The sequence below is a fragment of the Lissotriton vulgaris genome, chromosome 1_1 (genome assembly GCF_964263255.1).
Source record: "Lissotriton vulgaris chromosome 1_1, aLisVul1.2, whole genome shotgun sequence".
In the NCBI taxonomy this organism is placed as follows: Eukaryota; Metazoa; Chordata; class Amphibia; order Caudata; family Salamandridae; genus Lissotriton; species Lissotriton vulgaris.
Window position 1 is genome coordinate 765,472,200 of NC_141685.1, and position 13,059 is coordinate 765,485,258.

The following is a 13,059-nucleotide window of genomic DNA, read 5'->3' on the forward strand; positions in this document are numbered from 1 at the left end:
AATATGGGCCTTGGAGCACTCTGTCTCCTCTCAAATAATTCCACTTTAGTTGGGGCAGTCCCCTCTCTGGTGGGACCGCCCAGGCACTGACAATGTGCCTCGGAATGCCCCTCAGACTCTGGGGCTCTCTGGGGCACCAAAATAAACTGCCCCCAAGCAGTGCAGTGACCGGTAACTGTGGCGCCGCTGTGAAGGTCACCCTCACACTTGGGCACTGAGAAAAGGGGTCACGGGCCCCTCTGGATAACTATGGTCCTTTAAGCAACTCTGGCAAGGTTGGAGCGGCCCACTGCCAGCCGGGCCCGCTCTGCGTCTGCCTCCCCCCTCCGGACTCCCTTGTGAACTCACCGGCCGGCGTGGAGGCAGGACTCTCATCTTCTCTAGCACGGCACTTGTGGGGCTCTCCCTTCACCTCTGGAGCCCTGCCGATCTGGCACATCGCTTCTCTTCCCGTTGGCGGCTCCGGGCTCTCTACCCCTTGCGGGAGCCCCGGGCGGAAGGAGGCCATCACTCGGCCGGCTTCTCTTCTCCTCTCAGCGGTGGGCGGGGGGCTTTCCTTTGGAACCGGAAGTCCCACCCGCCGTCTGGCACTACGGTGCCTGACTTCCTGTTTCGCCGCGGGCTGTGGTGGAGAGACCTTCCCCGGGCACAACAAGGGGTAGGCTCCCTACGTAATTAACAAACATACAGCTGGGTATGGGGATACACGCCAGCACGGCGGCCAGGCGGGGTGGGCACCCTCCGTGGTTTTAAACAGACGGCCATGATGCAGTGTAGGCACCGGCTTTAAGGAAATCACAAAAAGCGGGGTGGGCACCCGCCGTAAGCGCACAACGGGGGAATACCTGGGCTGGGGATTCCTCCAGCAAGGCTGGAGCGCAGTGCTGCACAGCCCCCAAGCTTTCCCACGCATTCACGGAAAGTCCAGGTCCTTTCAGGGACAATTTAAGCAGAGTGCTCACAGGGCGCTAGTTGAAGCAAAAGTCCAGGAGCACAGATGTGTAGCCCAACAGCTTCCAGAAAAGAAAGGTCCTCCAGGCATCCAGGGGCTGGGCAGGGCCCAGGGAGGCAAGCCTTTCCCTGGGCCCCAGCAGCAGCACCCCCTGGTAGATTCAAGTCAGGAACAAGAACAAGAACATTTTACATGGGGTTACAGCCCCTCTTTTATACACAGAAATCCTTTGTCTACAAAGGTGCAGGTGAAGGGCAAACCAGATGCAACTGGTTCTTGAGCACTTTGTTTTGCTCAGCCCCTCTCCTTATTCACAGGACAGGCTAGGGACATCAGATACACCACAGGGGTTGGAGCCAGCATTGTGGAGGGGAAGGCCTAGCCCTATTCAGGTCCCAGGTGCAACTCCTCCCTGCGATCAACCTGAAGATCTCCCCATTCACCACCGGGCAGACCCATCCTGACTCCTGGAGCCAGGCACACCAGCCAGCTCCAGCCAATCACAAGCCAGATAATCATTTCACATTCACTGCACAGACATGCCAACTTCTAAAAGTGGCGCTTCTTCACTAGACAATAAATCTGCGCACATCATCATCATGAGTTTGCACATACCAAACTCGACCCTTCACTCTCCACACATCAGGAATTACCATGGACACACATATTCCCCATACATTGCTATGGGAGGGCAGGCCAATCTCACCACACGCACTCAGAGAGCGCACACACTTCACACTGGGCCACAGTGCTAAAGTGCGCAGAGACCAGAAATCAACCAACATCATGTCAGAGTTGAAGGCAAAAAGTTTAGGGGTGAACCTGCCAAAAGGGCCAAGTCCAACAGCAACCCTATTGGCAAACGCCCATTTATTCAAGGAAACATCCTAGTGCGATTTTCAGCAATAGGTGCCAAGAGAGGTCTGGGGGGTGCTCCAGCAGGGACTCTATATCTGACAGATATGTGGGAATTTTCTGGAGGGACTGTGCGAGAATCGATCGACAATAAACCAGTGATAATATCAGCATCATGGAAGCTAACCTCAATTATCCCACATTGAGCTCTGCATAGGGAGTCTTCTAGCCAATTTAATGTCATCCCTAATAATTGAATAACATTGTTGGATAGACCTCAACCAGTGTATGACCTTGTTCTCAAGAGTCTCCTGGTTTTCAAAGCTCCTGGTATGAAGTTTAGGAACTTCTGAGAGGTAGATTTCTGCAGGACTTTCCCACACCCTGGGTCTCACGTCCCATACAGTCCCCCTGACTGGGTCCCTCCCATGATCTCGCATATATGTATTGCCTTCGTCCAGAACCACTTCTCCTTTATATATATCCCTACCTTGTATGGGGCGCGGTTGGTTACTCTGGGTTTATTTTATAGTATCTTTAAGATTACAATGCCCATTATTAGATGGCAAAGACTGGATACATCTTATTCGCATTGGATCTTGAATGCTATTTTCATTTTTATTGGCCATACTACATGTTTCTGCTCCATCAGCAACCCTATATGTTGATGGAGGCTTGGTTTCTGAGACTATCAGAAGCCCAGAGTCAACCCTTTCCAGCAAAGTGGCAACCTTTCCTTGAGGGAGGATACCTCAGCTCTGAAGGATTTGATCAGGTCTTTTAGTGACTGGATCACACCAATAGTGGTTTTAGTTGTCTCTAAAATGCGTATAGGATCAACACCACCCTCCTCCTCCCACACCCCTTCTTCCTCTACTTTAAGGGCATCAAATCTATTGTGACACTCAATATTGACAGTCGATGTTATACTATGCATTCTTCGAGGATCAACACCAGGTTGAGTATCTGTTACACTTAGCCCCACTCCAGGCAAGTCAGTATCTAAGGCCATGCTATGCCTGCTGTTATGCTTTCTGGATATCGGTGGGATTTGTTTGGCTGTCTTTTTGCTGGGGGGGTTCAGATGAGGTAGCAGTAATTCATCCAAAGGTTCCAGCATCAGAGGCCTAACTACGCCTTTTGTTTGACTTCTTAAACATCAGAGGGGTCTGCTTAGCTATTTTCTTCACTGGAGGCGGATGGGGTGAAGAAGCAGTCACTAAACCAAGGGCGTTATCAATGCAGATGATGCTGCCACAAGAGGAAGAAGGATTTGGTGGATCAGAATTGACTATATCCTGGCATTCTGCCAAGATAGTCTCAAACCTATCCATTGTCTCATAACAAACTACATTTGATGGCTTATTAGAACCCAGTGGCTGTCCCTTGCCCTTCCTTTTACCCAATATTTATTCTAGATTTGGCAGTTTTCTAAGATACAGGGTAGAACCAACTGGGTAGATCAAGAAGAGGGGTCGATTGCCCACCACCCCCACAACACCTAGAAACAAACAACAGTAAAGGCATGCTTTTACAGGCAAATAATTCAATAGTAAATTAGTTGAATTTTTAAAGTGCAAGGTCTAAAGTTCTCGTGCTAAGGGCTTGGCAGTAAAGTCGAGGTAAAGGTGCCTGGTGCAGAATAAAATTATACAAAGTTCAAATAGCTAAAATACAAACACATGATAGAAAAATATTAGTAACAAGTTAAAAAGACTAATTATCACGGATTCCACTCAATAATCACAGTGATCTCAATAGGAGTATTCAAGGCAAACTTCAACATAATTTAGCTACACTACAGGGAACAACAGGAAAAGTTTGGAGGATTGTCAATTGCAGAAATTCCTTACAAGGCAGTAGGGCAGGGCAAAATAGGCAACAGAGAGAGCTCACCAATCCTTGGGTGGACTGTCACAGGGGAGGATTGGTAGATTCAAGGTCTCACTGTCTGCTTCGTTATGGTCATTGTTTGATGTTCATGCCCTTTTCAAGCTAAAGATCTGCCGCAGCCTCCTTTAGCGAAGTCCAAGTCCTCAAACTAAACCTGCCACGGATGGAACACTTCAGCTTTAATGTATGGAGAATAGGAAGCACTTCTAGGGAGTATAGGGCTAAGCATAATATTAAGGGGAACACAGTCACAGACCACAATTAAAAAGAATCGAGCAAATACCTTATTTATGAACCGTGTCCTAGGTAAGCCAAGGCCTGACAACAAGAATCCAGAAAAAATAAGTCAAGAGACGTGTCCCAGCCCGGCCTCTGAAGGGCGAAGATGGGCCTGCCCTTGGCCAGGGCACATCTGTGCGTGTCCCACGCCGTGGGAGCCCTATGGTGGTTTTCAAGCTTATCCTGGTGCGAAAACGATTCTGGCATCAGCCGCGGGGCCGAAGGGCACATTGAGGGATGGAGTTCCCTTGGTAGCAGGCAGGCAGGCAGGCAGGAAACAACTAAGAGAGACGGGCTGCCACACCGCGGTAGCCCTGAGGTGGTTTTCAAATGCCTCCTGGCGTGAAAATGGGTCTGGAGTCAGCCGCGGGGCCGCAGGGCACGTTGGTGGATAGAGTCCCCTTGGTAGCAGGAAGGAAACAACTAAAGAGGCGAGAATTTGCATATATGGTTTATACCATAGAATATTTTCATGTGCAGCTGTTTTAGCAACAAGCATTTAACCAAAGTCAGGATATAAGATGTTTAAAGTGTGCAGTACAGTACAGAAGAATCATACTGACGAGAGCATGAAACTAATAGAAGTGTTGTTTCATTGTGTTACATGCACTTGTGAGGCAATAAATAATACGGGCCAGATGTAGGTAATTCCGATTTACCGACTCTTAAATACCGAATCATACTGATTCGGCATTTAAGAGTCGGTAAATCGGAAGGGGGCAGATGTAGGTAATTCTAATTTTAGAATTACCGAATCTGTATGATTCGGTATTTACCGATTCGGTAAATACCGAATCGGTATTGCCCATTGATTCCTATGGGCCATGAAGCCCATAGGAATCAATGGGAAATACCGATTTGGTATTTACTGAATCTGTAAATACCGAATCCTGCAAGGGTGCAGGGGGTGTCGCTTTGACACCCTCTAGCACCCAAGTACAGGCTTGTGTGAAATGTGGCACACATACATGCCCTAAGGGCATGTCTGTTTGTCACATGGCACAGGTGTACATGCACAGATTTGCTTCCCCCCTGAATTCTGTATTTTACCACCCAATTGGATTGGGTGGTAAAATACCGAATTCTGAAGGCCTGTAGCACTGTAAATAGTGCTACCTACATCTGGAATTTACCGAATTGGTCAAATTACCGATTCGGTATTTTACAAAATCGGTAAATTTACAGATTCGGTAAATTTACAGATTCTGTAAAAGAAAGGGCCCTACATCTCAAAATCCAATTCCTGGTCGGTAACGGCCCAATTCGGCCGTTACCGACCGGTAATTGGCGACCTACATCTGACCCTACGAGTCTGCATTCTTGCCGAGATTGCATTTGTGCAGATGCAGAGCCACACTGTCAGAAAGGAACCTATAGTTACCATACCTGGACCTGATATAGAGACACTCCTTGGGGACTTACATCCTGTTTCTTCTGGAGAGGACACACACCTGTGCTAATTCAGAACCAATTTACCACATGTGTATAAATCAAATGACAGTCACTGGCTGACAATTTCCGGAAAAAGACTTTGAAAAATGTATTGGAGAAACCAATAGGTCTGGAATTGGCTGCCAGCCATTCAGCTTTGTCAATGCTTCTTTTGTTTTGCCACATTTTTTCAAAAACATTTATCGGTGAGGAAAGTGATGGGTCCTCATCAATCTGAAACAGTAGTTAAAATATTTTTGAAAGAGAAAAAATATTTTTCTGGCCTCAAAAAGCATGCATTGCCATAGTAATCCCTGGCACTGAAGGGAACATCTTTGTGTATGGATCTGTTCCTTGAGAAAAGGGAGAATGTGGTTACTCATAGTGAAGTTACCCAATGGCTGAAGTGGCCTGACCCTTTGCCCCATGTTGTAAGCTGCAATGGGCAGAAGAAATACTTAATGACAATTACAGGCCAATAAATGAAGAGTGACCATTGTACCAAAGTATATTTGTAGAAAGTCCCCCATTTCTGCATGTTCATCCTTGATATGTCTCATATTTCTGGGCCTATTTTTGTGTGACTTGGAACCCTGTGCACTGTTAGCCCTGCTAAACAGTAGTAAAGATCCTGTGCTCCTGCTCTAAAGATAGTTGAATTCGCTTATCCTTGATTGACATATTTAAATTGCCTCTAAGTCCACAGTATATGATGTAGAAATTGTACCCGGAGTCTAGACACTTAATGTCACCTGTGGACTGCAGCACCTTTTTGTCAAATTAACTGAATGGGACTGTAGAGCAAGGCTTCATGTTTACGATGCATAGCCTGCCTGCAGCAGCTTAAATAACAGCTGCCAAGCCTGCCACAATAAACCTTTCTGATGGGGGAGGACGGGGATATGCTTTTAAATAATATTAAGTCACCCCTAAGTCCACTCTATTGCCCAGAATGTAAGGTGCTTTATGTGCTTCAAAATGTCATGCTCCACCACTGACCAAGCCCCAAAACTATTTTCACTGGTCAGACTGTGGCGGGAGTCCTAGAAAATGTCAATGTACAGATTATAAACTTTAATGTATAAATTTCAACAGAAACGTACCACAAAAGTAATTAAAAAACGACTTTTTATATACTTTAAAAGTCCAATTCAATAAAGAAGCGTGATTTTTATTAAATATTTAGGGAAAGTCGCTTTTAGACAGCTACATTTTCCTTTCCTCACACACCTGGAGGCTAATTTGCATTAGCTCTCCAGCAGCTGCCCAGTTTGTACTTAGCCTTTTAATGAGGTGTAAAATTCAATGCACATAATAAACTACTTAGATTAGCAGTTTAACTTGCATGGATTAGGGTGACTCCTCTAAGCTAAGCTAAGTTAGGGTGGAAGCTGCTTTCCTTCCTGTTGGCACAACAGTGTCAATTCCTGTCCAAAAGACTTGTGTGAGACACATGCAAAAGTGATCTGCACTTGAAAGTGATCAAACAGAACCAGATGGCAATTTTTGTGTATTCTTGGTTTGGTTGCTGAAGAATTCAGTGTTGTCTTATCAAACTTCTGTTTCATTTTTTGTTGTAGGTGCTTGTCTGCTTCAAACTAGATTTTAGTGTTAGAACTAGGCCAAAACTAGTAATTTCCATGGTACACTTCCCTACACACCCCCCGCTCTCAGAGCTGCGTTTAGTTTGGCTGAACACTTTGGCAGCCTTAGAATTGCCCTGACACATTGCATTTTGGGCCCAATTGCAGTGAGGCAAACAGAAACTACTAAAAATGTGGAATGCTTGGACCTTGGAACTTTTAACCCATTGGTTATGGAGTAGCCCGAAGTCACCCCCACTCACTAGCTAGTGCCAACTATAAATGTGGCACCCCAAGGCACCCGCTTCAGAACACTTTATAGACCTGCAAAAGATCAGAAGAGGACTTGACCTTCTGTCTGTGACCTCAGAGGAACCCAAAAGGACTGGACCCGTTCCATCTTGTTCCCAAGGCAAAGTAGTGGACTCTAAAGTTCAGATAGCTGCAAGAGGACTTTTCCTCAAAGTGCGCAGCTGATCAGTGGCAGCTGGACCTGAACTAGACTTTGCTCTTGGCTTCTGCATGACACACTGAGAGTCTCCAAGTGTCTTTCCTTGAAGTTCTGGGGGCCTTAGAGAGATACCATTGTGGTTGTTTGGGCAGTCGAAGAAAGTATGGAAACTTTTGAACACTTTTACTCCAGAGCTCTAGAGCTTCAGCAGAACGTACAAGGAAAACTATTCGACCAGCAGTTCTAAAGCATCCAATTGAATTTAATCTTCATCCCTTGCTCCGACCTTCAAACAACCAAAACAATGACAAAGTCCATGTCCGTGTTGGGACTCTAAACTTTTCATCGACAAAACTCCAGAGTGCCAGTGGGATAAACCCGCTTTGAGTATTCAGCCTTCAGTTCATGGCAGCAGCTACAGTTTCAGAGGTGACCCGCACACTTTTTTCTCAAAAAGTGACAAAGCTCCATGCTGCTTTGGGACTGTTCAATGTTTTTCTTCAAGAAAATGACAAAGTCCCTTTGTGGCATGGAACTTAGGAACTTATTTGACCATTTTGACTGTCAGATGTTCATCAGAACCAATCAATTTGGTGTATAAACCTATGTATTCCATTAAGCTTGATTTCAGGTCTTAGCCTACCACTACCATTGACTACCATTAGAGCTTTGTGTTTTTTGGCACTATTTTCAACTAAAACTTTAAAAATCCTTATCTCCTTTTCCTCTAATTGTAATTTTGTAATTTTGGTGCCTTTTGCTTATTAAATGTTGCTGTATTCTTTGAATTTTGGTTAGGATTTCTATTTATGGTGTTTACATTTATTACTTTATTTCTGTTTTGGTACTGCATGAATACTTTATACTTTGCTCCCAGGGGGGCGAATTAAGTTTGATTTAGGGGCTAACCTTGACATGAAGTGTTATTTTTGCTTTACATGAGCAGTCGCCCACCTTAAATAATAATTCACTTTCTTACAATATTATACATATCACTTTAATGCAATCAATGTTAGACCTAAAATGGCAGATGCAACCCTACCATGTACAATAACAAAACTTGAAATTTCCACCTACTGTATATCTCCAGAGGCCTCCAATATCATTGCTCAGTTCAAAGCAGGTGGGCTCCAGACCCTCTTCCAAGCAGCTCTTAATTGCTGCTAAACCGGAGCAGCCAGCTCCAATCACTGCAACTTTCTTCACCATGGTTTCCTGTAGATGGTCACACAAAACATACAGAGAGGTGCATTATTAGGTATTTTAGTAAAAAGTTATTTTAAGCATGATACCCTTGGACACTGGAAAAGAAGTTAGCCAAAGATTAGAAAGTCCCAAACTGAGGGCCAGATGTAGGTAGCCCAATACCGGTCGGTAACAGCCAAAATTACAGAATTTCGGCCGTTACCGACCGGTATTGGGCATTTGAGATGTAGGGGCCAAATTTAAGGATTCAGTAATTTACCGAAGCGGTAATTTAAGGAATCGGTAATTTACCGATTCCTTAAAATACCGATTCGGTAAATTACCGAATCCTTAATGTAGGGAGCACTCAAGTGAGTACATTTGAGTTAAGGATTCAGTATTTACTACCAACTCAAAGTTGGTGGTAAATATCGTAAACCGTTGAAAATGCAAATTTGTGCTTTTCCAAAAGTGCCATGTGGCCCCTAGGGTATGTATAGATGTATGACGTTACAACGCATGCTTTTACAACGCATGCCTTTACAACGCGGTTTTTACAACGCATGCCTTTACAACGCATAGTGCTTTGGGGCGCTGGATAGTGATAGTTTAATTTACTATTCCAACTCCAGTCCCCGTGGATAGTAGGGAAGGTGTTGGATAGTACATTAAACCTATTCCCTATCCTAGAGCGCCCCCCAGCGCAATGCGTTGTAATGGTTTGCGTTGTAAAAGTTGCGTCGTAATGGTAGTGCGTTGTAAAAGTTTTGTTGTAAAGGATGTTTACCGGCATGTATGTGTGCCACATGTGCACCCATGCACTATTCAGGGGTGCAACAGGGTGTCAATGTGACACCCTGCCACCCTTGTAAGTCTTCCCCCTATTACCGATTCGGTATTTACCGGATCGGTAATTCCCATTCATTCCTATGGGCCTCCAGTCCCATAGGAATGAATGGGAATTACCAAATTGGTAAATACCAAATCGGTAATTACTGAATTTTACCGATTCGCTAAAATTTACTAAATGAATACCTACATACCATTTACCGATTCTGAAATACCGAATCAGTAAAATTCGGTATTTTAGAATCGGTAAATAGTATTTACCTACATATGGCCCTGAGAGTCAGATGACTTTAAGAACTCATTCAATAGGTCTCAGAGCATGCCAGTAATGGTGAAAAAGAAAATGGAGTTGATGGCATGGAAAGTGAAAGTAAATATTGTCAATAAAGAACATTGAAAGCCAAGATGGTGCCCTCCATGGGACTTCCAAATAACTTTACTCTACGACTAGCACTCTTCGAAATAGAGCCAACTGGTATCTGTCGTCTGACTGAGGGTAAAATAAAGGACTAACCCTCCTATTCCTGAACCCACCCAATTTTAAAAAACATAATATGTGGTAAAATGTCTGGATTTGGATGAACCTGACAAGAGAACTAAATAGTTGGAAGAGGACATGGACAAAACATTCATTGACATTACTAACCTCTACTCATATTTTATGCTTCTTATATCACAGGTTGTATTAGCCACATATTCGGTGCTAAGGCCACTCCATCATATTATCATACAGAAGAGAAAGGTGCAAATTTGTTTTAGGTATTAGGTTGAAAAGTGCCTCAAATGTTTTTTTAGAAGCAATGACTACTTTACTAAACATGCACGATGTCAAACAGAAAAGAAAAGAAAAGGTTTAAATTTGTGGGCATTACTTTATAGCGTCTAGAATTATGTCATGCTCTCTTAAATTTGTGAATTTGAACCATCAGTGAAATATTACTATGAAGACCCTCCAAGGTGATTCGATTTTTGGAAATCTCTGAGCTTCCAACCTGTGCTGAATAAGTAAAAATAAGCCCCTTCATTTTTCAGAAAATGGTACTGGGAAAGATTCACACTTTTATATGGACAACTATCCTGGTCAAATTACTTAAAGAAAAGCAATAACAAGATGTGGAATGTTCTGAGAGATTTTACAGAATTTGATCATCCCTGCACTGTATTATGCAACACCACTATGCAGCCTCAGGTCTCTGAAAAGGCACCATACAATTGCAAATGATCTAAAACCATATTAAATTCCCTCAAAATTCTGGCAGAATTTGACTTTTTATTCGTACAATGGTCAAGGCAGAAATACAGCAGAATGCATTTATATTTACATGAAAGCGGCAGATCTGGTTGAGTGAAGCTGCAATGTATTTTTCTTTAAAGAGGTCTGCCTTTTACTGTTTCCTAAATTTGAGCACTGTTGGGGTGGTCCTGATTCATATGGCAATGTTATCCCAGATTCTGTGTGCAAAGACGGAAAAGCCTGCTGCCTTGCTTCGTTGCATAAACTACAACTCTGGTATCTCACTACAAGGTTAGCTTTCCCAGCCACAAGTGACACAGTTGAAATGAGTTCAATGCACCAGTGCTGAATGTGAAAGATAGGTTAATGTAGCTGTAGTATTGAAGAAAGGACGCTCCAAGCCAGGTAGTTTACCACGTAGATTTATTGAGGTGGTAAGTTAGATACATAGACAGGTAAAGTCAGAGTTCCCTGCTACTCAGCCCTTCATCCAACTGATTCACACACGCACACATTCCAAACACTAACATTCCATCAGGCAGTCATTCTGGCTGAGCAGCAGGATATCACATATCTCCCCCCTTTACAAGGCAAAGGAAGGAAATTTTAAAAGGCATCAAAAAGAGGCATGAAAATTAAAGAGTTATATAAAGTGAATGGTATACTGAAAGAAGGCGTGAAAATGAAATATGGGCATAGCACGCAAAGGAAGTAAAGTGGATAGGAAGTGAGAGAAAAGAAAAGTACAAACAACTATTAGACCATCTTCCTTTCCACAGAAACACAAAAATAAATACAGAACTGTACAACAGACTCAAGAGGAAACCAAGTACTAAGATCATGTTTGCTGGCCAGGTAAACAAGAAAGTACAGGGTGTTAGAAAGAAATTGAAAAAGTGAAATGACGAATTAAGTACAGATAACAGGGAAAGAGTGGAAGTCAGCCAAAGACAGAAAAAAGTAAATGATGGCTGTCATTCACACAAGCAGTATACAATAGTGGTATGAAACACAGTAACAAAATAAACGTGTGTTAAGCTCACAAAGAAGGAAAGGTGAAATGGAAAGGTGAGCTACACTACAAAACTTCCCAAAGCAGGTTGGGTGAAAGGTGTGAGAGATACCCACACAGTAAAAAATGTGTGGATAAATACCACACTGTGTAAAACGTGTGAAAGACCACACCGTATAAAATGTGTGGAGCAAAACCACACCGTGTCAAATGTGTGGAGAAAGCCCACACCGTGTCAAATGTGTGGAGAAAGACCACACCGTGTCAAATGTGTGGCACAAGACCACACCGTGTAAAATGTGTGGAGAAAGACCACACCGTGTACAATATGTGGAGAAAGACCACACAGCATAAAACAAAATGCAAATCAAAGAAGCACAATAGCACATGGCCTTTGCAGAAATACAAATCACTCAAAGGTTCCCTAAAAGGAAACAAAAACATGTAGTATGTAAATATAAACTGCTCATGACATCAGAAAATTAAATAAAATGAATAATCCTTGTAGCAAAGCAGGTTGAAGCCTTGTAGCGCAGCAGATTGAAGCCTTGTAGCACAGCAGGTTGAAGTAAGTACACGTAGTGAAGCAGGGCAACATTAATCTTTGCCCCTAACTTGTAGAACTGTTTAAATTGTGTGATTAAGAACTAATTTGTCCACAGTCTGGATGGCAGGAAAGAAGAAAATGAAATTCAACAGTACCTGGTTAAGTGGTAGAGAAGGCTTGATGATCCGAAGAGCAATAGAGAGACAGCAGGTTGATGAAGAAAACAATACCTGCTGTGAAGCACGGCGATCAAGTGCTCCGATGTATTGAAAATTATATCGACTTTTAAGATGCGATGGTGCTGGAAAGCCACTAGATGGCACTGTTGTTTTTTTTTGGTTTTTTTAAAACACTGTATGGTATGATGTTACTGTAGAGCAGTGGTATAGTCTATGAAAAACAGTCCATTCTGAAATAGGAGTAGAGCAACAGGACTCCGAAAGCAGGTGCAGCAAACCAGGATAGGTACAGCAGGGACACAGCAGGTCCAGTACAGTTCAATGCAGGTTACACACATTGGAGACACACTCCGAAGGCAGGAACTGTCAGGTAGCAAAACAGTGCTCCAAGGCAGCATTAAAGGCAAGCAGGCAGTAGAAGGGAAAATCAAGCAGAGACTGGCACATCTGGTGTAGAGGGCGACCGGTGGAAGGTCACTGGTGGGGCTCGGGTGCCAGTGATATTTGAAATGTTCAGCTTAAATATGTAGACAATTCTTTACCTTGAGCCTGGTGGGCTGCAGGTTTCTACAGCTTCTTGAAGTTAAATGGTGGCTTGATGCTTGAAGT

The 13,059-nt window shown here is 43.6% G+C and overlaps 1 protein-coding gene across 2 annotated transcripts in view; it reads right to left on the bottom strand.

The window, feature by feature from the left end:
* Positions 1–13,059, bottom strand: part of LOC147747792 (dimethylaniline monooxygenase [N-oxide-forming] 2-like) — a 270,079-nt gene that overhangs the window by 158,885 nt on the left and 98,135 nt on the right. For both annotated transcript variants that reach the window (XM_086955855.1, XM_086955864.1), the window contains exon 2: positions 8,522–8,659. In XM_086955855.1, the coding sequence (XP_086811981.1) occupies positions 8,522–8,653 (132 nt within the window). In that variant the 5' untranslated portion in view covers positions 8,654–8,659. The remainder of the gene's footprint in view (positions 1–8,521; positions 8,660–13,059) is intronic.